At 47.7% G+C, this 25,302-nt stretch overlaps 1 protein-coding gene and 1 long non-coding RNA gene across 2 annotated transcripts; one reads left to right on the top strand and one right to left on the bottom strand.

Annotated features, from left to right (window-relative positions):
• Positions 1-70: 70 nt before the first annotated feature.
• Positions 71-25,159, bottom strand: atr (ATR serine/threonine kinase). Its single transcript, XM_064338621.1, has 47 exons — positions 24,709-25,159; positions 24,408-24,499; positions 23,773-23,925; positions 22,552-23,429; positions 22,147-22,325; positions 21,704-21,898; positions 21,195-21,406; positions 20,607-20,759; positions 20,285-20,483; positions 19,453-19,706; positions 19,090-19,277; positions 18,764-18,864; positions 18,500-18,671; positions 17,872-18,042; positions 17,443-17,637; positions 16,922-17,107; positions 16,487-16,582; positions 16,250-16,380; positions 16,016-16,159; positions 15,606-15,699; positions 15,121-15,246; positions 14,578-14,784; positions 14,192-14,305; positions 13,268-13,383; positions 12,981-13,101; positions 12,437-12,574; positions 12,140-12,347; positions 11,479-11,657; positions 11,105-11,269; positions 10,039-10,130; positions 9,635-9,726; positions 9,334-9,511; positions 8,856-9,044; positions 8,248-8,407; positions 7,644-7,823; positions 6,958-7,100; positions 6,581-6,678; positions 5,605-5,837; positions 5,038-5,172; positions 4,451-4,651; positions 4,057-4,200; positions 3,737-3,887; positions 3,410-3,566; positions 3,116-3,269; positions 2,395-2,546; positions 1,764-1,869; positions 71-807 (listed from the first exon to the last, which is right to left on the bottom strand). The coding sequence occupies exons 1-47, from the start codon at positions 24,765-24,767 to the stop codon at positions 634-636; spliced, it is 7,965 nt and encodes a 2,654-aa protein (XP_064194691.1). The 5' UTR covers positions 24,768-25,159; the 3' UTR covers positions 71-633.
• Positions 778-2,458, top strand: LOC135256660 (uncharacterized). Its single transcript, XR_010330484.1, has 2 exons — positions 778-906; positions 1,081-2,458. It is a non-coding gene; the product is annotated as an uncharacterized LOC135256660 (long non-coding RNA).
• Positions 25,160-25,302: the final 143 nt, after the last annotated feature.

The raw sequence follows: 25,302 nt of genomic DNA, 5'->3' as shown, positions 1-25,302 counted from the left end.
ACATTTATCTGCTATGACGTACAGCACAAAATGTACACTTTCTGACGGTAAGAAAAATAAAATTCACAAGTGTAAAGAAATATTTAATTTCTTGTGCAACAGAAAAAATATACATAGCTTATATGCATCACAGTTGATATTGCCGGTCCATTTATTTTTCCCTTTTATATTTAATAACAATATTTCACAGAAAAATGAAGGCATGTGCGGGGCTCAAATAAGCAAAACATGCTTGGAACATACTTGTCAGCATTGCTATCCAAGGCTTCAACAAATTGGTAATCCTCTCGTGAAGTGTAACAAACATGCTGACCTTAGAGGACATAGCAGGACTGGACAACATCCATGGGCCAATCAAACCAGTCTTAGCTCTTACAGCCTGTGACTCACAACGCCCCAAAAATTATATTATTTTCATAATACTACATTCGATCCAGCTAATACGGATGTATTGACCCAAAGGCATTTTCTCCATCCCACAAATTTTTAAGCAACCAATTTTAACAAACATTTTGTGCAAAAAGGTACAATGAAAACAGTGACACAAGGCTTAAATCTCCATAGGGAGAATTTCAGCATCAGCATACAATGTACATTCCACGGGTCAGCAGTAAAGTGGTTCAGTGCCACTGGTCACAGATAGGGGCCCCAGCCCAGGTACATCTGACACAGGTTGTTGTCATCTGTGGCTTCCTGTATGAGGTAATGCACATGACCCTCGATGGACAAGGGCAGACCCAACACCTTGTTCCTGCTCTTTATCACCCCCTGCAGGCGCTGCTCAATGTCCAGGACGTGCGTCTTGGCCTGGAGAAGGAAGAGCAGATGTCAGCCCTGCAGAATTTAGATATTCTGGTCCAAGTAGTTGTTGAATGCTAAATTGCTTGCCTGATTTGTGGAACTGCAGTGAGTGTTGCTGAGAAATGATTTATGTTAACCTTGTTACAGGATGACATTGTTGCATTGTAATATACATTCTTTGTTACTTCATCCTACCTTTTGCAGGGTTGTACAAAGATGAATGTATCAGACATTTTTATAACATCTTTTTATCTGTGTTTTTTTTCTTCCAATTTAAAGCACCCAGTAGGTCAATCCAATTACTGGCTTCCTCTGTCAATTGATTTCCTCAAAGACGAACACGGGCATCTTCCGAAGTGAAAACTGACGCTTCTTATCACGCTGCAGCACATCAGCTGAGCTCTGCTGTTACTGCACTGGACACTGCTCAGGCAGCTGCAGCAGACAGACTGCTGGAATTCCAGCGACCAGAAGAGCCTCTCGTGCGACGAGCCGGAGAAAAACCAGCCGACTGCAAGCCTCCCTCCCTGAGATACGCTATGGTCACTCGCACGCTGTCCGTTCAGGTTGTTGGGAACAGTCGGCACTGGCACGGCCTGCATTTTGCATCATTGCAAAAGAGCCACTGCAGGGCTATTAACACTGTGAATAGGTGTTAACTGATTTTCAGATAAAAGCAAAAACCAACAGACCCTATGGCTCTCCAGGGCCAGAGCTTGACCTCAATATGCAGCCAACAGCCTGTGGCCATGGATTTTAAAAGGTTGCAAAAAACCCCCCCTAAGAAACGTGTATAAAAAGTGCTAGTAATACACAAAAAGTTTGCTTTCGCACCACTGTGTCAACAATTAATAGTGTACACAAATCTTTATAATAGATCAAATTAATTCCCTGGTTTAAATCCCCACCTCCTAAATAAGAGGGAATTGTCAGCCAACAGTGAATCAGGGGCAGCTCAGTACCTTCTCATTCAGGATCTCCCCGGACTCGTTGGCTTGCGTTTTGGACGTGCCTTTAACAGGCTTGCTCCACTCCACCAGGGGGTCATGAAGAAATGTCTTTAAGACGCTGCAGGGAGGAAAAAGAACGGCAACTGCTGCTTAAACAGCTCCTACGGGGCAACTCCAGGAATGAGATATGCTCAAATACTGATCTGTAATCCAATACAGGGAAATATATTCTATCATGGCCATTTTCTAAGGAGAAAATAAATCAATCTGGTGAATAACTATTTATACAGCCTGGATAGCTGATACATATAAAAACACACATTGGTTTCCATCACACTATTAAACAGACTGAATGAACTTCAAGTAACTGGGACTTTTCAAGAAATTCTATTTACTTTACAATGGAGGGGTTGGCGTGGCAGGAGACAGTTTATCTCAACCAGCACCACTATGTAGCCCCCCTCCAGGTGATCCACAAACATCTTTGTGGTTGAACATTCACCAGACCTCAATGTAAGATGGGAAGCCATGATCTTTTCAGAAGATTCACCGAGGTTCTGATTAGACAGGTGCATTTGGAACGCAGCCAGGACACCAGGAAATGCTCCTGTCCTTGTAACGGACACCTCCACCGGAATCATACCTCATGAGCGGTTCCCTCTGATCCCTCATTAGTCGGATGGTGACCTCGCAGGCCTGTCGGAAGAGCCCCTCCGTGCCCATGGGCCCCATGGCATGAACCATGTTCTGGGTGAGTCGGAAGGGGACCACCTCTGGCACATCAAACGTCTCCCCCTGCACCAACGGGGAGGCGAGTGTTATGGACATATGTGAGAGATTGACAAAAGTAATTACAATACATTTATAACCTGACTGTCAACCCCAAGAAATAAACTCAGAGAAAGGGTTGGATCACCCATATTTATTGCGCACACTTATAGGTGTCAGCTCGGCTGTACACTTTCCCTTGGTTTAATTTTTAAATGCCTTTGTCCTTTTATCGAGAGCTTAAGAGGAGTACACGTTTTAAAAATGTAGACTACAATTTCAAAAATACATATTGCTACTGCAGGTGTCATTGTCACAAATTTCCATCAATCAGATGTTATTTGAGGTAGTATAATAAAAAAAGAGCACATATGAGTGCATTCATAAAATCAGTGTGACTCCTTTGAACCGCTGTCAATCATCTCCTCAAACGAATGTTAACCACACACCCGTTTGACAGAGGATTCAACTCACAATCTGGAAGAAACTTGTGAAACTATGCTCAGGATAAATAAATCTGAATACACTCTGCAGGTAAAAATGTTTTACCTGCACAGTGCTACGTCCCGCGACACAGCGCTCACACACACGCTCACCTTGTTGAAAAGGCAGTTGAAATCAACGTGAACGGACTCCCCCGTCAGGGAGTCGAACAGGATGTTCTCCCCGTGGCGGTCTCCCAGTCCCAAGATGTACCCCACCATAGACATCACAGCAGTAGAGCGGCAGTAGAAAGACCTACTGCTGTACCTGAGATTGACAATCATACATTTCTTGACACAACGTCATTGAAACATCACATTTTTTTTTTGGGTGCCATGCATTCACTGGGCGTCACTCTGAATGACACCGGGTGCTTTTGAAAACAGACAAAGAGTGGTCCAAGTTACCATGAAGTGGGGTCAGGGAAAGTCCTGAGAAACCACTCGTGGAAGACAGGAGGGTGTCGAGCAAGGAGGACCTCCCTGTGCAGCTTCAGCCTGTCTTGGAATGAGGCCGATTTGGGGAGAATGTATTTGCGCAGCTCCTTCCCCGACAGATAGATGCCTGAAATGAAGGTCGTGCATCAGCAAATAGTGCAGTGGATATGGACCTGTGCAATTGAAACTGTATGTTTGAATTGCAGGTATGGCACTGCCGACGTACTCTTGAATAACTGGATAGTATGTAAAAGTGTATGTTTTGAGTGTCACTCTGGATAAGCAAACAGACAGTACCCTTCTCCTTGTAGAGTTTGGTGAGGATGTGGCGCAGGCCGGCAGTGTTGTTGACCCACTCGATGATGCCGCACTCTTCGTTGAGTGGGATGACCGCGTACGTCCGGATGTGGAGCTCCCTCCGCCTGGACTCTGCGTCCTTCCTCAGGCACTGGTACACGTGAAAACAAACACCACAAATACTAGTCCGTGACTAGTCCAGCCGGGGGCCGTGATTTGGACCAATACGAGGAAAGTGTGCATACGAACTTAAAGGTGGATATACCCGAAACGTTCAGTGTTATGGTGTAAAGCACACGAGACTCCTGCAGCAATGGTACCTTGTTGATGAGGCAGTTGAACTCCATCAGCCTGCAGTCCTTCCTCAGGTCGTCTTTGGGTTTGCACATCATGGTGTAAAACTTCCCGTCTGAGCCTTTCAGCGCAATCTTCTTGGGCTTCTGGAGAGAGGGCAGGATCTCCACCTTCACAGAAAGTAAGAGGGATACCATTGCTCATCTTGTCAATAGCAGTTTGTCATTTTGCATGTACACAGATCCTTGGAGAATTTTCAACGAAACATTACGAACTTGAAAATTCACATTGACATGGCATGTCGGTGCCTTGGTATGGCACTTTGAATGTGAATGTCTATATATAAAACAAAAAGCATATGTCAAAGGATGAATAGCAGCTCTCTGTTGATGGTAAATGCAGATATCTCTGGGGGCTCACGCTGTCATCGAAGCCTGCCAGGTAGACCCAGTGGCCGGGGAAGGCATCGTGGTTGGGGTTGGCCCCGCCAGTAGAGGGCAGTGTGGGGATGAGCACGGACTGCAGGGGGATGAGGATCTGGCTGAAGGTGGGCTCCTCTACCAACCGCTTCAGCATCTTGAAGTGAACGCTCATGCTGAGGGTGCTGCAGTTCCCATCCACCTGAAAACACAGGAGAACCAGTTCAGTACCAGCTACCTGTCCTCCCTACTGCCTGCCCTGTGCAATTAGAACCCAGCTCAGATCTGTACAGTAAAGGGACTAGTTCTCCAAGTAGAAACATTATCAGCTTCACCTTCAGTGCAATTATACCAATGGGAAGCTGGACAAGTGCACAGTGATGTACAATAATAACAGGTGGCAGAAAAAAAATCTACTTTCCAGAAAATGACTCCACAATAAATTTAAATCTAAATCTTGGACTACAGCACACTAGTATGGCTATGTACATTTGCACAAAGCTGGTTAGAGGCTGGAGCTGGGAGATTTGTGAGCACCCCTCTAATACCCAAACCCAAACCGGCGTATGAAGAAGGGAGGTTTCTTACAGGTTTGTTGCAGAGCTCCAGCAGCTTGTCAGTCAGCCGGGTGGCATCGCCGATGAACTTCCCCAGAGACTCTTTCAAGCTGGTCGCCTTCCTCAAGATCTCTTTACATCTGTTCATCCGGGTCGGGTATGAGGACTGCCAACCCACAGAATGCATTAAGTTAAAGGTCCAGGAAAATGAAATATGTGAATTCTTTACTGCTGTGTTGTTTTGCATTCACTAACAGCCAAGAAATATTTTTTAATGATTCTTGCAACAACAAAAAAAAAAACATATAAAAGCCTGTGCTGAAATTGGCTAGTTAAATTATACGTTGCAAAATTCATAAATTGAAAATGACTGTATTAGCTTAAATATATAGTGTAACTAACAGAAATTTTGAACATATGCCATATATATATATTGACAGAATCTATACAGTAACGTATGTCACTATACAGTAACATATGTGGACCCCAGGAAGACTAGCTGTGCTTTTAGGGCACAGCGAATGGGGATCCTAACAAATAAACAAATATTGCCCAAATACTGTGTGACTATTGTAGGGGGGAGGCTGGCTGTTCAGACCTTGGACACGGCAGTCATCATCCACATGGCCTGCTGCGGGTAAGCGAGGAAGACCTTGGCCACGATCTCGAGCAGCACGGCGAAGACCTCGTCGTTAGAGTGGCAGATGCGGGAGATGAGCTGGGAGAAGGCGGTCAGGAACTGGTAGGGAGACAGGTTGGCGGTGTGCTCCATGATGGCCGCGTTTATCTTGGTCAGGTCCTGCCGCATCTGGAGGCGGTCGGAGCGTCCGGCTGGTGATGAGGGAAAAACGTTTGCGCTGTGATTAAACGGAGGGTTTGGGCGTGGCTTGATTACAAAAAATATAGCAGAGGGAAAATTAAGCTTCTTGAGCTCCAAAACAAGCGGGGATTCTGGCTGCTTTCAAATCAAAACCAATAAAAACTGCTCATTGTAGAAAAACATGAGAATAATTCACAATAGACAGTAATTGGTAGCACTCAACAGCCCTGCCTGTTTTGGGGGCCATTAAATCTCACTCTTCTGTCTCTAGAGAAATTACCCTGTAAGGTATCTTTAATGCTCGTTTAACATGAACAAAAAATAGCCTGAATTTATTCTGTACATATTCGTATCAGGATGAATTTGGGAAAATGTGTCAATATGAACATGAAAATTAAACCCAGGGAAAGTATCTGGTTGCGCACACAGCACAGTGCAAACCACAGTCCAGGTCAAAGGAGATTGAAAGATCCAAGTACCTCAAACAAAATGGTTGCAGTTTTATTATGAAACAAACCTTGAACACCATTTAACTTGGAGCAGTTCTAAATTATTCATGCTTTGCTTAATGTTCACTAATGTATCAGCAACATCTTTACATCCCATTTCAATTCACTTTTGGACCTGAACTGAAATGTCATGTCAAGTCAATGTGTTGCTGATGTATTAGTGAATCTTCAGCAAAGCATGAATCATTTAGAGATGCTAGAATTTGGAAGCAACAATAATATCAACACACTGAGCAACAAGTTACCTTTTTCCCATTCATAAACTTTTGCACCAAAGTCCAGCCACAGAGAGAGCATTCGAGGCATTGCCTGGTATATGTACTGATTTCCAAACTGCAGTGCCCTACAAAACATGAGGACACACAGTCAATTAAGCAGGAAAACACATCAATAATTCAGTATTTATGGAGTGTGACAGCCTGCAATCTCATACATTTGCGGCCTCATACGCAGCCTTTCCATTGAGCTGCCTGTTCATGATAACCTGGGATCGGTTGGCTGTGTCATTCTTTAACATGATAACCAGTCCTGGGTAACCACATACGGCCAGGGCTCATAGAGTTTGTATGATCAAAAACAGGACTAACCACAGAAAATATAAACACAAATAGTTTGCACTTGCTTTCCAAAAAAGGTGACTATGTAGCGAATCAGATTGCCCTGTTTCTCCAGCTTGTTGTCGGTCACCATGGGCATCAGCTTGTCGTAGTATTTGGCCAGATAGAAGTTACCATCCTCCCACTCCGGCAGAAGAGCTGTCACGTCCTAGATCAGGAAAGGGAACGACTTAAAAAAGCGTTTTTATTGGCTAATGCCTCCCATCCCACTACCAATGAGGTTTGTCTAGTTGGGACAATGCAACAGGCTGTTCTACAAGAAATTGCCACTAGCAAATTTTAATTTACCTCCTGCTTCTTTCCCTACCAGACAGAACCACATGAAACCCTTTTAAGCCAGGAAAACATCAACTGTTACTTGTTCATGTAATAAGACATTTTCTGCAAGCTTTCATGTCTGTTAATAAAACCAACACACTGAGTTAGAACATCATTATTTCATAAAGTACATCCCAGGCCCCTCAGCATTACTTCAGACGATGTCATACCAAACTCTCCCACTTCCCAAGACATACACTCCCCCATACATTCACATATGAATGCACACGCACTAATGAACAAGAATGCACAACCGAAAAAACACAGACACACACATACAAACACACTCCAAAATACAAACACACACACACAAATACAGGAAAACATACACACATGTACACAAACACGCTCGTATTCACACACACATAATTACCCTATATGCTTTCATGATGGCGTTGCTCTCAAAGTTGGCAGTTTCCTCCATCAGGCGGCCGACCAGCAGCATGGCCCGGCCCTTGATCTGGATGCTCTTGGGGTCAGTGAGCGGCTGGTCATCAGGGAAACACTGCTGCACCCCCTTCTGTAGGACGATCAGCGCCTTGTGCACGTCTCCCTGAGGAACAAGGACAGGGGCTCTCACAGGGAACACAGGGAAAGCTCTCCGCTGCATTCACCAAAATACTGGTGAATATGGCTAGCACGTATCAACGGCTCAGAGAACACCTAGCACGTACAAATAAATTTCCATTTAGCTTACACATATTTTTTGCAGTTTCCCCCCCAAAAAAAACTATTCAGTAGTAACATTGAACGACAGATAATCACTATTTGGGATTTGCAGAACATACAGGTGGTGCCCTTCAGTCAACATATTTTAAATCAAAATATAATAAGACAAGATAGCTCCAAGGTTATGTAACCGCAAAACAGGAATATCTGCAACAGTTTGCCGACCCAAAGCTCCACTTCAGGGCTCATTTCCAGGCTTATTTTTCCAGCATGCCGTCACAGCCGGCGAGGGGAGAGCGCTGCGGTACCTTGGACCACAGCCACTTGGCCTTCTCCACGAACAGCTCGGAAAGGCGGGAGTTCTCTCCGTTGAGCAGGGCGTTGAAGGCCGTCTGGTGGTGGCCGGCCCTCCTGGACACCCGGGCGCTCTGGAGCCAGCACTCGCCCACCAGGTCCTCGTACGCCTGCCTGGAACGCGCCCACACGTTCCGTCAAATCACACGCCAACATTCACCAGACTATGGGTCTGCTGTTACTCTCAAAATCCCCTCTGCCAGAATTCCCAAAACTATGACTGTACTTTATTTCAAAAAGTTTTATTTTTCCTGAAAGACTATATGCAGGTAATATCATAATATGATTCTAACAAACATACTATGCTATATATAGAATTTATTGAAATCGAAATTTAAGGACATTTCGGAATGTATTGAATTCTGAATTTTTCCAGATCATTCTGAATACAAACAACCTTGAATTATTAACATTTCAAAAGATTTTTCAAGAAGTTTTCAAGAACCAATGGCAAAACATGTTTCTAGGTTCTCTGTGAACTTCATGACACAATCAAACGCAGAGACCCCACTCCCAACATAAGGGTTTATTAGTGTATCCGGTAGGGGTGTGGGTTCCATACCCCTTGCTGAAGCTGAGCATGGCTCTGCGGAGGGCGAGGATGGGCTCCTTGGCCCGGAAGGAGTTCTGCGTCATCTCCAGCCGGGCCTGCCAGTTGAGGGTCTGCTCCCCATCCTGTGGCCCTGCCCCCTTCTGCCACTGCTTCTCAAGGTCCGTGAAGGCGTGCTCCAGCTCACTCAGCATGTGCAGCCTGGTCGCCACGGAGACAGGCAATCAGAACCTCCCAAGAGTGAAAGCAAGGCTATAGGCCTGGCAGCATGCCATGGGGAGCTAAGGTTTACTGGAATGCATGGGAAGCCCACATGCACAAGTGCAATGTCACATTTTGATTCATTAGCAGGAGTTACACGAACACCATCTCATCCTAAATCTAAACTACAAGACCTCTGACTGCAGCTAGGTTCTGTACTGGTTAGGTTCTGGGATCTGTAACAGGGTTCTGTAATCTGTAATCTTTATTTAGAGCTTTTATTCAGTACCTTATGATATACTCGTATCCCCTCTGATACGTTCCGCATTCAAAGCTGGCGGCGGACAGAGGCACCACCTGCTCCTTCCGGACGATTTTCAGCTTCTTGTAAAAGGCTTCAGAGTCCTTCTTCTTGGCAGCCAGCAGCATCTGGCCCTGCCTCACGCTCCACGTGCTGGACTTTCGATCTACAGAGCAAAATCGATATGCCAAAGGCAATAGAGAGGTGTATTTTCTCAATAGGTATTGTCAGGCTGAAATCTAAAAGAAAACTCCCATTGGCAGAAAAGCTAAAGTGCAGTGCCTGTCACCTGAAGCTAAGTAGTCTTCTAGAAGGTCCCATTGGGTGAGCTTCCAGGCGGCCTCCACCCTGTATGTGTTCAGTTCCGATTTCCACTGCGGCCTTCCGTCAAACAGGAAAACAAGACATCACGTGGTCAGAAAACAGCCAGTCCTTCTCAGATACAAAGTCTGACCCTCACTAAGATGGCTGGGATGGCTGGGACCAGTATGTGATGCAGAACTGAAATTATCAGTTATTGAAAATGAGAAAACTGAAGTGAGATAATGAGATAACTTTGTCTCCACAAAGGCACCTTACAACAACACGCTGACCTTAATATTTGCTGAAAGTTGGCACAACCACACCTGCAACACCCCCCACATGAGGAAACAGGACAGCACAGTGATAAATGACCGAAACCCTTGCAGGTACCTGTTAGCGAGCACGCCGTTGACTTGAGTAATGACTGTTGAGAGCTGTCCCAGTCCCAGCATGGACTTCATCACCCCATGATAATGACCAATCTATGCAGGGAAAGGAGAGGGGCGGATGGAGAAGATTCTGTTAACAGCACCCAACATTTGTACCTTAGACCACTGATTTGAACACCAGAACCAAAATCACTCTCAAGAGAATCCCAAAGCACTTTAACAATCAGGGGGAGTAATCTGACTTACTACATTTAGCAGTAACAGTGCCATTTATTTACAAAATACAGTGAACACAACATCTGTTTTCCAGAACATAGGCCTGTGTTGTGTTTGTGCAAAAAGACAGAAAAAACAAGGATAAAGGGAGACTGTATGGTGCAGTGGCCAGCTGACCATCTGGCTATATATGAATTCCCCATGCAGCTGTGGGTTTCATTCCCGGCATGGCACTTTATCTACTGTGATTCCATGTCAGTCTAAAAACATCTCAGCTGTCCATTTATTGTCTGAATAAAGCAAAAAAAAAAAAACACACGCACACGCACACACACACACACACACACACACACACAAGGACAGCAGACTGTCCTTTAAAAAAAACTCCATGCAAGGAAGACACTTGAGGCTGATCTTGTTTCTCCCGCATTCATTGATAGGCTGGCAGCAGGCCAATGCAGCGCAGCTGCCTAGATGCCCTCTGATTCACTCACAAATAAAATTACTAGGACTACTAATCCTAGTGATTACATCCTTTGAAAATACTTTTGGCTACCACTGTGCATTGTGACTGGCAGACTGAGAGACTGAGGGTTTGTAATGTGTCAGAGACAAAATGGAACAGACTACGGGCAAAATTCACTGGGCTCAACAACACCAGTTCACTGTGGTACACCAACATATAGTGGAAGTTGTGGAAGTATTGTGCAAGTATTGTGGGTAGATTTATGCCCATTTATGGAAACACAAATGGACAGAAAGAGGACGATTGGCCTATAAGTTGGACGATGGGCTGCTAAGTTGTAGAATCGGACTGCAGGGACGCATGGGGCCAGCGGAGGGCGCCATACCTGGTCAGACTCCAGCTGGATGGCGCGGTCATAGCAGGCGGTGGCGTCGCGCAGCAGGCCGATGCTCTCGTGCTCCAGTATCTGCTCCCGCAGCGAGGGCTCCTCCTTCCGCAGGGCGTTAACCCCCCTCACCCCGTCGGGCTCATGCATGGCTGCGTACAGGGTCTGCCAGGGCCAATCACAGGGGGATTCCATCAGGCTAATCTACACTGAAACTATGGGCACCATGGACTGTTCATTATAAAAACAAATACTTTATTATACAATTATCTTCAGTACCTTCTGTGGGGCCCTTGTAAAAACTGCATTTAGAGTGTGCATTGCACACCGCCTTTTACACTGCAGAGTGTGTATTGCACATGCACACACGGTACCTGCAGGAAGGTGAGGTGGTCCTGGATGTTCTGCTTCTTCTCGATGATGAAGGACTCAAAGTGCATGACGGCGCGGGTGTAGGCTCTGGAGCGGAAGGAGGCCTTGGCCAGCACGTCCTGAGGGATGCAGTTGAGAAAGGACACCACGCTCTGGTACTCGCCGTCCTCCGGGCCCGAGTCTGAAACACGGAGAGGCAGGGATCTCAGACAAAGCAAAGTCACCAACCCAAGGGCATTCGAGTGCTTTAAACTTCCCCTACCCACAAAATTTAAAGGACCTAGAAAGTATTACACACCATCAATTATTTATGTAACATTCCACTTAACAAAAAATAAATTCAGTTAAAGGTGCGGTAAGTGTGTTTTAGCAACACTTTTGTTCATATTTAGTTAAATTTCCTTTACGTCCCGACAGATATTAATAAGTTAAAGTCTCTAAGAAAATCCAGTCTGTCTGATTGCCCCAGGCTCTGAAATCAGCCACTCCAAATTTCCAGTGCTCAGATGTCAAGCAGCGCAGGCATGCATGTGTTTGATGGGAGGGGCTTTGGGGGAAGAGCTGAGGGGAGGGGGTGGGAGGTGGTTGGTGGGAGCTTGTTTCTCCAAACTTGCATACTGCACTTTTAATTCAAATGTGGCAACGGTGGACGGACATGCTAACCGTTCTGTGGGGCCTGATCGCGGGAGGACCGCCCCCCCGACCGGTCGGCGTTCAAGGCCTGCAGCTTGTGGCGGGCCCACTGGGTCAGGTGGTCCAGCATGGAGAAGACCGTCTGGGTGCTGAGCTGGGTCAGCCCGGACTCGCTCTCCTGCGGCCGGCCCAGGCGAGCGTCGTCTTCCTTCAGCACTGCCATGATCTCCTTATTCACCTGCGGGGGGCGACAGAGAGCTCTGAGGGTCTTATTCTCCCTGCGCTGGAAAATTCCACACACTGCAAGTTTAATCATTGGACCCAAACCTCATCCTGGTCTTCTTTGGTGCAGCCCAAGAGCACGTACACCAGGATGTGAGATAGGAGGTAGATGGTCACTTTGTAGTCGTGCTTTATTATAAAGCTGCAGCAGTTGAATACCTTGCTGGCGAGCCCATGCCTGACCTGCAAAGGCAAACAGCAAGTGTCTCATGAAAGCATGCTCTGCCTTTTTTGAACATTCAATCATAACCCAGGTCAAGATGGCTAGTGGTCATGGCAGGGAAGTAGGCTATACAATCAAGGCACATTTTTGTTTGCCTCAGAAAGTTTAGTCACTAAACTAGTTGAAGTAGGCAAGCCTAGTTCAGTCAGACCCTCACTACAGCGTGGGAACATTATCTGTCACACACTGGGACCACTTACTTATAACTTTTGCCCATAAATCGTACTGGACCCTCTTTTCAAGAACGTTCCAGAAGATACTTCCTCTTTATTTATCGATACCAGTTTACAGTAAAAAAAAATCAATCCATTTCAGTCAAAGACACGATCCTAGGTTGCAGATAATAAAAAACCTACAGCGACTCACCTTGCTTATCAGATAGCCTGCCCACGTGGCTGACCAGTCAGCAAACTTGCTCCCGCGGCTGCTACGGTAGATTGGCTTCTTCAATTTGGACCAGTTCACAACCTTCTGAGAACTCTTGTACCTACAAGCGACACAAACATGAGCACACACACATACACATCTCAAACAGAACATCCGCACAATGGCAGATAGAGCAAACAAGCCTCAGGCTCCCATAGAGGAGCCTGCGTCCCCTGCGTCTGAGCTAAGGAAAGAGGAGTACGCTAGCTAGCCTGCTAGGTACAGACCTGCTGTTGAGATGGGGCTCCAGGATCTCCTGCACCTGCTCCGGGAAGCGCCTCCACAGCCTCCGGCCAGGGGAATCAGTCCGGCCCTCTCGGCACTCAAATATCGCCAGGAGCTCCTGGAACAAACACTCTGTCAGCAAGGATGGAGAGAAGCACTAGGACAGGGTGGGGGATTTCACTTCACTACACTCCACCCCCTACCCAGCAGAGATAAGGTAAGGAACTGGTCTTAAGGTCAATGGCTTGATTCCCGGGTAGGACACTGTCATTGTACCCTTGAGCGAGGTACTTAACCTGCATTGCTTTAGTATATATCCAGCTGCACAAATGGATGCAATGTAAATCTAAAAAAAGAGTTGAGTAAGTCACTCTGGATAAGAGTGTCTGCTAAATTGCTAAATGATTGTAATGTAAAGCAAAAACTGAGTGACAGTGTAACCTTTCCCCTGACCTGGCAATCACCCTCAAATCAGTTTTTCCATTGGTTTTCTTTCTTAGAAAGCATGCCAACTATAGTAATTATAATCAGCCACGTCTAATTTTATGCATTTCACTTAATTATGTCTACACTTGGCATGGTTACAGCTGGCTGTTATAACTGATGAATAATGAAGCAATTTCTTTTTCTTTTTATATGTAAACACTAGAAGCAAAAAGTCTCCCATTTCTCACTCACACTCAGCCATTAAGCCTCAAACCTCCCTCTAAGCTTGACTGTAATATATACAAACATTTACAAATGAATGACGTATTTATTTTTTTATTTAGATTTTTCCCCTGATTTGGTGCTTAAGGCATCTTCTTTCCAATATCCAGACACTGAGTTTAAGAATCAGAATCAGAATCAGAATTATTTATTCGCAAGGAATTTGCCTTAGTACAAGGTGTCAACATACATAAGAGGGCCCGAGCGCAGTCTTGTACCTGCATGGCGTAAGCAGCGGAGTCCTGTGCCCGTACATCATCAGCGTAAGCCAGGAAGGTCCTGGTCAGCTCCGTCAGCAGCTCGTAGGCGAAGTTGGCGTCGTCCACCCCGCTCTGTTTGCACGGAGGGCAGTCAGAGTCAGTTTGAACTCACAACCAGCCCACTGAAGCACACCAGCACAACAGCTGCATCCAGCTAACGGCATCAGCTATAACCCTCCATAACAAATAATGGTACATCAGACGTGACTATTGCAACAGCACCAACTACAATTATGCGTACGCAAATACCGGCATGGCACCGGCTCTCCAGGAAACAAGTTTGAGAGCCCCACTCCTTACTGAACAGCAGTCAGATCCTTGGTAGCAAGAGGGTGGACTTTTACCACAAAGGTGGAGCCTTTCCCCTGGGTGTCGGCAGTGGAGAGGTCGAGGCGTCCCGGGTCGATGGCGCCCAGCTCCCCCAGGCACTCCCCACAGAGCAGCCGCGCCTCCGGGTGCGTGTCCTGGCAACCCTTCAGCAGCACCGTCACCAGCTGCGAGATCACCGGCTCCACCGTCTCGCTGTCCATCACGTACCGCAGCAGCTTCTCCTGAGGGGGCGGGGCCACACAGAAGGACACAGGTTTCAGCCAATCAGTTTCAGCTCTGCTTGGTTTCACACTGTAACAGGAAATACGCTCAGGGGATCACCATTCAATGTTAATTAGATTTTTTATTTATCCTTCAGTGAGTTCCATTGAATTATTTATCCTTCGGTGTTTTTCAAGGGAGCCCTAGCTTGAGATATAAGCTCACAGGGGAAAAAGTCAACAAAACATGGAAGATGAACACCATTGATATACGTTCAATTGAATGTAAAAAAAATGGAAAGAGGAGAAGGATTCAGGCAAGGAGGAGAAAAAAGAACAGGTGAAGCAGTGGCGTACCTGGTTCTTGTACATCATCTCCTTCAGGCTGGTGAGAGCATGGATGCGCACATCCACGTTCTCGTGCTGGATGGCCCTCATGGAGAGCTGCAGGGCTGCCTGCAGGTCCGTGCTTTTGGACGTTTGCTGTGGGTTTGAAAAACGGCATCCTGTTCCATTACACATCATGCATCAGCGCTTCACTGCTCTCACACAGGTTTTCAATGCGATTACTTTTCTTTCTAGGAGAGCAATCAATGTGGGAGGGGGGAGGATTGAGGTCACTGCAAGCTATAGTATGAGCCATAAGTACATATTAGACTCATTACCACACCTGCATCATGGACAGTTTTCCTTCCTGAAGCTGGATTTTTTCAAGAGAAGCGCATCAGCACTCCACCTGGTATTTTATCCCAGGTTCAGCCATCAACGATGCTACATGCTTCATTAAGAGCATCTGGCTCAGGATTACAGCTCTGTTTCAGCTCCAAGCAGCCAAGACTGACCTTCCTGTAATCCTGCAGGACCTGGTGGATTTCCTTCAGCTCTGGGTGATCAGGCAGGAAGTAGATTTCATGGAGGAAATCCTGCACTTCATCTCTGGGGAAGAAAGCGAAATCACAATCTACATTATATATTTGGAATCCAGTGATTGCACACCTAGCACAGATCCCAAAAGAATTAACAAAAGGGGATTACTCTCTTCATCCATCAGCAATGTGTAAGTTCTTGACTGGGTGGAGCAGGGAAGCCATTTTGTACACACACCACACGTCAGGTCAAGTGGAGGAAACAATGTCACCATGTACACGGAGGATGGATCAGATAATGAAGGAGCACTATCAAAAAATAATAAAGGTCACAGAGAGGTTGTCAGAAACAGACTCTCTCTCTCCTCCCCCATACAAGAATTCACCTGTTCTCTATGATGAGGTAGTGCATGATGACGGCCGTCTCTTTGGGCTGGACGGGGATAAGGGGCAGCAGGGCCACCATGACGTGACTGAGGAGAGGCCCCAGATACGGCGGGTCCACACAGCGCACAAAGCAATCCCACGTTCTGCAAAGACAAAAAAAACAACACACTTGCAGCTGATGTCGACCGTAACGAGACCACAGCGGTCACCGCGCGAGTTCGAGGGCCACTCACTGGCAGCAGAGCTCCGGGAAGTCGTCTTTGTATCTGAGACCAGTCCTCAGGGTGGTCATCATCTTCACCCTCACCGAGCTGATGTGCTTGGGCCCCATCAGCTTCATCAGAGCCACCAGGCTGTTCAGTGCCTGGAACACAGAGGGTTTGGGGGGGGGGGGTGGGGGAGAGAATGGGTCAGGCTCTGCGCTTAACGCTCCGGGTCCAACCGCTCTCGGGCAGGCACTCCCCACTCACCATCTTCTTCTTGTCCTTCTCGCCGGCGCTGGAGCTGAGCAGCTGCATGTTGAAGAAGGCCAGGATGCCCAGGAGCTTCGGCTGCAGGTAGTCCGCCTGCAGAGACGCAATGTAGACGGGCGGCTCAGGATGGTAGAAAAGCTATGCCTGTGCGCTACTGAAAAACTCTGGGAAAGCTTTGGGCTGGACGCGCTAACAATTTACGAGTGCCTAGGAAGCACTATCAGACATCCCACAGATGCTTTCTATTCTTAACATTGAAAGTTCTCTCTCTCTCCCCTGGGGCTGTGATGTTCCAGTTTGATGCACCTTATGAATATTCAAAAAGGGACATGTCCAAGGACACCTAGGACAATACTGTGGAAATGTTTTCGGACACACCTCTTAATGAATATTTATGAACTGTAAAAAGGCACCCCCTGGGGGGCGGCGTACCATGCGGTCGGGCGTGGTGATGTCACGCGGGCCCTGGTAGGGGTCGTCTCCCGAGGCGAAGGAGGCCAGGATGGCCAGGCCGTTGAAGACCTGCTGGTAGTGCTCCCCCAGCCGCAGCAGCAGCTCGTTGTGCAGGCCCTGGAAGTCCTGCCGCAGGAGGCTGCCCAGCTCGATCTCCGTCTCGCTCTGCGAGGGGGACAGAGACCGCCGCTTACACTCCCACAGATCACAGGAATGAGCAATGCGCGCATATCTGCACATGTCCTGGACATGTGTTAGGCAGGACCCTTTGTGAAAGCAGTGTATAATTGCTAAATTTTCAGTAACCTGACCCTTACAATGGTTTTGGTTGAACAATCGTGTAATTATAATCATATAGACCTAATAACTGAACACTCTCTCACCATCTTCAAAACAAAAATATAAAATAATAAGTCAATTTTGGGTTCGAAACAAAAAGTCACTGCTGTTTTTCTGACGATGTACTATGTTATGTTACGAGCGGTTAGTATGCGGGTCACCTTGAGGTAGTGGAAGGCCCTCTCCAGCTCGTCCTTGGTGCAGGAGCACACCAGGTGGGAGAAGATGTACTTGAAGTTGTTGATGACGATCTCCCGGCGGTTGACGTTGAGCTGCTTGGCGATGGTGCGAATGAGCGCCGAGGCGGTGGCGCTGGCCTTGGCGGCCAGGTAGGGCAAGAGCACCTGCAGGGTGCGCTGTGGAGCGCACAGCGAGAGACAGGCCCGCGTCACGCAAACCTCGCCCACGTTTGAGTACTTTAAAGATCGAAAATGCTCAAACACTGGTGCAGTTTGCGTTAAAAACAACACCACAAAGAGTTCTGGTAGAAAGGACCTTGAAGGAAACCCTTATTAATCAAAACCGTCTGACACCTGTGCGTGAACGTGTGCTAGCCCATCTGAGCTGACGAAGGATTGGTGGGGGCTTACGGTCAGGAAGCGGTTGAGGTCGGGGAAGTCGAAGACATGCGCGACCTGGGACAGGATGTCCAGGGCCAGCTCCCGCTGCCGGGCCGCCTCCTCCTGTAGGGCCTCGCTGCTCTGGTCGGGCGTGCAGCGTAGGGCGGTCACGTGACGCGAGTGCAGCGACTCCACCAGGAACTGCCAACGAGGACACAGGAGGGCCAGAGATAAGAGCCTCTAAGTATATATCTTCAAATACACATAAGAGGCCATTTCAAGGGCAAATTCTCTTGATTGATTTTACTTTGCCCGGGTCTGCATGGGACTGAGGGGTGAAAAGGGGAGAATAAAGCATCCTTTAAAGGAAGCTTACTTACCCCCATTTGTTTTAAACAGTTTTCACTATTTCAGCACACCACAAAAATTGTGTTTTAATAAAAATTATGCCTTAAAATTAGAAACTTGAAAGGACAATGTTGCTAAAGGTACCACTGATTGTAGCACTTAATGATACTGACTTTTGAGAATGTTGAACATCCATAACCGTAGTACTGCTGCCGCTAACACTCTTGACTGCACTTGCATTCTTTGTTTTCTAATTAGCATCGCTGCTAAATTAAAGTAATGTGATGTGATAGACAGGCATGATGCTCACCTGGCAGACGGGGTTCTTGTACTGGCTGAAGAAGGACTGCAGCTTGAGGTCCCGGGAGGAGGCCAGGGCCCGGATCTCGCTGTAGGCGGCCACCGACACCTGGGCCGACTTGGACAGCAGGCAGTGGAGGAGCCGCAGCAGGGCGAAGGACACCAGGTTCCCCGTGGCGGCTCTGGAGCACAGCACACACAGGCAGGTCTTTCACACACCGGACTGACAGGAGCGCAGAGTGAGGAGCGAGGGGAAAGAGGGTCTGCGGCATACCTCCCGATCTCTCCCGTGGTGAAGATCAGCGTGTTCTTCACGTCGTTGTTCCGACTGGTTTTGGCGTTGGTGTACGCCTCCTTCAGCCGGGAGACAAGGAGCTGAAAGAGAGGAATAAAGCAAATATGAAAAATAAATATCAAATAAAAAAAGGAAGCACTTCAAACCAAAATGAACCACATTTCAAATTGAAATACACTATATTTCAGAGGGATAAAGACCACATTTCAAACAGAAATACACTCTACGTCTGACTGAAATGGACCACATTTCAAACTGAAATACACTGTGTTCAGACAAAGTTCTCAAACTAGATGGGAGCATACCTCTTTAAGATAGCCGTCCCCTTGCCAGCATTCCAGCAGGTGTTTGATGTGTCTGCTGAAGTGCATGCGGACCTCCTCCCCTGGGTCCTCAATGAGGCTGACCAGCCCATTGACCAGTGCCTTGGTGTCCGGGTCTCCACTGCCCACTGCCACGTGTTTGCACAGGTGTGGGATGTTCCCTATAAAAGCTGTGGACAGAGCGCAGACAGACTAATGCCCCTCACGCACATAGTGAAGGACACAGCTTTGCAGCGATGCAGGAAAAGTGGATGGATTTTTGGTAACTGAAGCTAAAAGAAGTGTTTAAGGAACGGTTTTAGAGGTGCTGCTGGTGCAGGAGGACGGGAGGCGAGCTCCACAGACCTAGTTTCACCGCGCTGTCAGCGTCGGGTCTGAGGAGCGCCAGGAAGGGTGTGAAAATGGAGGCCCCGATGGCGGTGGCTTTGCCCTGGTGCACGGCGCTGACGGAGAGCCGGGTGCAGAGGAAGGCCCCGGGGGGTCCGGTCTCATCCCGCGGGACGCTCAGCTGAGAGTTCTCCGCCAGGCAGCAGGCCAGCTGCCCCGTGATGCCAGCCAACTCTGTCTTCACCTGGACAGAGCTGTCCTGCAGCTTGTTCCTAGACAGTAGAGCAAACAAGTAGGCATACGGCACCACTGCATGACAGCGCTCATTTACAGCTTCAATTACTTATCTAAACATGGACAGGCTACAGTCATGCACAGTATTTATGCAATTCTTGCAATTCTCAGTGCATGTTTGCATAATATTTAACTGGATGCAATGTAGGACGCAAATTGATTTAATGCGGAATCCAGCAGCTCAATGTGTACACATTTTCTGCAGGAGTGCAAAATGCCAAGTGACTGTGTGACGAAGCTTTCGCAGTGTGAGTGCATGACAGAACATTATCAGATACAGCATATGACGGAACATGCGCAGACTGAGTGTATGACAGAGCATGCTCAGTATGAGTGCATCACGGAGCACGTTCAGTATGACTATCTGACAGAGCATGCTCAGCGTAAGCGTATGATGAAGCATGCTCAGTGTGAGTGTATGACAGAGCATGCTCAGAGTGACTATCTGACTGAGCATGCTCAGTGTGAGCACACAATACAACAAGGCCATAAAGAGTATACGACAGAATGTGCACAGTATACAAAAGACCGGGCAGCGGTGTGTGGGGGTACGTACAGCAGCACCTCGTGGATCAGGCTGTAGGACTTCACCCCCAGGTGGTGCAGCAGGTTGGGGAAGCCCCTCACGGCGCTGGCCCTAACGGCCTCGCTCGGGCTCTGCAGGGCCCACCGGTACACAGACGACCTCCAGTCCGGGCACGTCTTCTTCGGCAGCAGGGACAGGAGGAAGACGCAGTGCGCTCGAGCCCCCGTCGCTGAGGGAAAACCAGAGCGTGTCACTCGCTAAACAATGAACTCCCACTATTACAGCTGCAACGAAATACAGTCAAACACAGCACTGTACATAGGTCTGATTTGGAGTGTGAAACAGGACTCACAGAAAGAGCGGGCCAGTTTGTGGCTGAGGCTGAGCAGGTTGGAGGAGAAGCCGGCTGACTGGTAGGCGGGGTGAGCGGACTGCTCACACACCCAGGGCACGGACAGCAGGGCACACAGGCTCTTGTTCAGGCCCAGGTCAGTCTGGCAGCTGCCTGCAGGCCAATCATACAGACAGGCACTAGTATCCACAGACAAAGTGAAATGGCAAAGAGGATGAGAACACACAAGTCAGCCCATCCCAAAAACTGATGCTTCTAATACATGCTCTAGCAGGCTAGTCTGACCAATTGGCCATTCTTATCTTTAAACAGTCTTTTGAAAAAATGTACTACATCCATCACATGGTTGTAAATGAGTAGGTATGAGTCAAGGGCAAGTATCACTAATGCAGAAATATACAGGCAAGTAGCACTAACGCAGGACTTTCAACACAGAGCAGTGCCCCTTTGGAAACATTTTGCCAATTTGAACAGACTATGTACCAACTCAAGAAATTCTACCTCATTCCATCTTTAAGTTCCATAGCTCCCCTTGTTCAGCATTATTTTGCAGGAGCCCACCCCCCCCCCCCCATTGTACCCCCTTACAGCTCATGTAGAGAATGGCATCCAGGATCCTGATGGTCCGGTCCACGCAGGGCTCCAGCTCGTCCCCACCGTCGGCGTTGGCCAGCACGGTCCGGCAGCCCTCCACCGCCTGGGCCAGCGTCCGGGGCTGGACCCAGACCAGCCGGGGCGGGGGTGCGGCGCCGGCAGACTCCGCCAGTGGTTCGGCACCGGGCTCTTTAACGTCCGGCCCTCTGTCAATCGCACAGAAAGGAGAAATCAGGAGAAGGCTAGAACACTGTCTCCCGAACTTTCTTTGCACAGGATTCACTTAAGGAACCAATACAGTAACTGTGATCGCCTTTTATTAAAATATAGCCAAGTACATGTATAAATATAACGCTAAAATGTTTTTAACATGTCAAAACAACCACATGTACTTACACGTTAGTAAGAGAAGTGTTTAATTTGACCAATGTTAATTCTAACAGAAAGTGAATGGTGATTAAAAACCAACATAATGAGCATCTGCACATCAAAGGCCTCATCACCCTCTAGTGGCCGGTGACCCCTGCAGACCGTGCGCCGAGCACAGGGCCGCCAGGTGCAGGATGACGGCCACGCCCTCCAGGGTGCAGACGGCCTGGGAGACAGGCTGGTCCTTCAGCTGCGCCACCAGCTCCTCCAGCCGGGCGTCCACCACCGCCCACGCCTCGCTCCTCAGCCTCACCTCCGCCTGGCTCGCTCTGGGCCAGAAACATGACCGCACACAGGAGGAAGCCCGCGTTATGCCAGGCCTCATTAGGAAATGCACCAGTGAGTCAGACCCGCAGAAAATTCTAGATCTGGAAAAGTTGCTAACTAGACAAACGATGCTAAGCATCTCAGAGCTACACCAAAGTAGCCAATAGCTGATTACTATTTGTGCTCTCATAAACATGGACTCCAAATCGGCTCTATTAAAATGACAGACTTTCTTAAAACCAGTCCTTACACCAGAGGGTTTTTGAGTGGCTTTCCCGACAGGGGCCCAAGAGACAAGCACAGCCTCTTGGCGGGCAGCTCGTTCCCAGGCCCATCGGCTTCATCGGAGGTGGAGGAACCCGTGGGAGGCTCCTGGGTGAGTTCCATCCCTTCAGATATCAGGGCAGCATGCAGATACCCTTCCAGATACTGTCAGACACAAAGAGAACAACAACCAGCACAATTAAGTGATCTAAAATAAGGGAGATGTGATATATAGGCATCCCTGGCAAAAGTGAATCTGAACACATTGGTACAATTATGTTTTGTGTGGTGACAGAAGGCATATTTCATAAAATTCTGAATATAAAACTTTGTAGTAGAAAGTCTTTATTAAGGAGGAGAGGAATAACAGTCATACAGACTGAACACTGACCTCCATGTGTGGCTGAGAGCCAACGGTCTTGACGAGAGCTTTGCAGATGTCGTTGACACGCTCCCTCCTGATCTGGACAGCTGATTCGTAGCCGGGCGGGACAGAGGCCAGGAGAAAGCGGAAGATCTGGCACAGCATCATTCTCGCCTCCTCCGACTCCAGCTCCGCCAGAAGCCCCTTGGTCAAGAGTCCGTGGAGCGTCTCCATCAAGGCGTTGAGGTGGACCCGCTCAAACATGGTGTGTGTGTGCAGTTCTGGAATGAACACGTGTCCGGATAGCCGCTGGAGCTCCGGCCCGTAGAGGTTCAGGTCCGCCGGGCTGACGGAGCCCAGGGAGCCGAGGACCTGCAGGTAGGCGGAGAAGAAGGCCTGCGCCTGTCTCTCGGGAAAGCCCCCGAGCTCCACGACGTGCGCCAGCAGAGCCATGGCGGCCTTCTTCACCCTGGGGCCCCCGCCGGCCATGTCGGCGCACCCCACCTCCCACACCGCCCGGGCCTCGCCCCGGAAGAACACGCCTCGCAGGACGTCGGTCAGCACCGCCAGCGCTGTGGCCTTGAGCGTTTCCGCGGCGACCGCAGAGGTCACCTGCAGGGCCGAGGGCGTGAGGTAACCGGCTGCGCCCGCGGGCGTCACCGTGAACCTCTCCAGCGTAACGGGCCATGCCTGGGGACCGCCACGGGCGTCCCGCACGCGTATGCTGACCAGGTCCTGTGAGAGTCCGATCAGATCCCTGGACAGCACCCCGAAAATAACGGGGCTCTTGGCTCTGAAGAGATGCAGTAAAGAGCAGATGACCAACGCGATCTTCTCATGAAGACTCTCGCAATCCTGTGAAGCGGCAATGCGCAGGAGCCGAGTGATCATCCACTTGCTGAAGTCTGCAGTTAGAGAAACAGGGAAGTAATGATCAGTACAAAAAACAGATCATAAAACAAGTTATCATCCTGAAGGAGGCAATACATTATGTGCCCCCACTCTTTATTAAAATGTGCCCTAAAATGTTACATTTTCATTTACACGTTTTACGTGTGTGTGTGTGTGTGTGTGAGAAAACCCCCGGCAAACTCAACCATTTAGTGTGTTGTTAGATTAGCTTAGTTTGATTTGTATGAGTGTCTGTGGATGTGATATAGAATCTTGATATGTATCCCACAAAATGCTGGGAACCACAGTTCCAAATAAGGTGCTGGCCCATTCAACTCAAAGGAGCGCATCACATACCAGTGCAACTGTTCTCCACATCCTTGAAGCGGTCAAGCTGGCAGGCAGGGTTCACAAACATCAACGATGAAGACTTTATAATGTGTCGCACAAAGTCCAATAACATCACACAGGCTGGTGCCGAACTGCTCTTCTTGGACAACTCCAAGGCAACTAAAACAAACACACAATTATTCTTATTCAAACATCATTGTCCATCTAGCAGTCTTCTTGCTGTCAACCACGGCTACTTCACTGCTAATACAATATAAAATGGTCAGCTGGCTATAGAAGCTTTTAAAATGAATTCTAGAACAGCCTACATGACTCTACAGCAGTTCAAAATAATAGAATTGAGGACTTTTTTAGGACCTGCAATTTACTAACTTTTCATGTGAATACTCTATAAAAAGATTATTCATAAGCCATTTTCCACATCATTTCACTTTAACCAGAGTACAGAGATCATGAAAATGTTTTAGAAAAAATAATATGTCATGATATACACAACTCTGTCATGCCTGAATTTACAATATTTAACAACTCTCAAGGTTTCCAATGGCCCGTGGAAAACACAACTTCGGCTATGCTGTGCATACCTTTTGGACAGTACTTGTGTTGTCATTCTGGCTCATGCCAAACAAATCAAATCTTACCGACGTCAACATCTGTCAGTATCCTGTCAATGAACTGGCAAAGTATTTGTCGTGGCTTCTGCACAACGCTGTTGTATTCTGTTGAACCGGCACTGCAAAATGACAAAAGAATAAGGTCGCGGTTTTTGTAAAAACAGTTCGCTAGTTACTACCTAGCATGGATACGCATGTAGACGTAACGTTATATAATTTCATTCAATCAACAGAAAGGTATTTCAGCATGCTCCTGTAAACATCATTTCTTGCGGCTAGCCGGGCTAACAAGCGCGAGACTCTTGCGGTACGTTATCAAGGAATTTACCTTCCAAGTTCCTGCAAAGCAGGAATCATGGCTGACATTTCCAAGCCCTGCTCCATCATATTAAGATTATAAACACTGTCATACAACACGTCAACAGCAGGCTGAAGAGTAGCACCACAACGTTACATCTGTTTTCGGGCGTCCATGGCACATTGTTCAAAAAGTTTCGCTCGTCCAGCGTCGTCTACGGCATCCTCGTAGGGTCAAAATTATGAAGACGTCACGCCGTCACGCGGAAACACACAATCATACATAATCATTGCATGTTGTAAGTTTGCATTTACTGGGACACCCATTACTTTTAAAAAATGATATAGGTGTCTAAGAAATGAAGCTAAAGTTCTTTAATTTCTAAACGATATTAGCCACTAATACTACATGATTTGTAGTCTCTAGAATGCCAATGAGACTTGACATCAGCCAGAGACAAGGTCAACTGCAACCCATTCCACAATCCCAATCTCTACAATCTGTTGTACGTTACATTTTTTCTTTATTAATGCACCCCACGCACCTATGATTCAATGATGTAAGACCAGTAAACAAATTTGTTCATAATTCCTCCAGCTGCATGAATTACCAGAAGCACAATTA

This window comes from Anguilla rostrata, chromosome 6, assembly GCF_018555375.3.
Source record: "Anguilla rostrata isolate EN2019 chromosome 6, ASM1855537v3, whole genome shotgun sequence".
NCBI classification, from domain to species: domain Eukaryota; kingdom Metazoa; phylum Chordata; class Actinopteri; order Anguilliformes; family Anguillidae; genus Anguilla; species Anguilla rostrata.
This window is presented reverse-complemented; position numbering and strand designations above follow the sequence as displayed.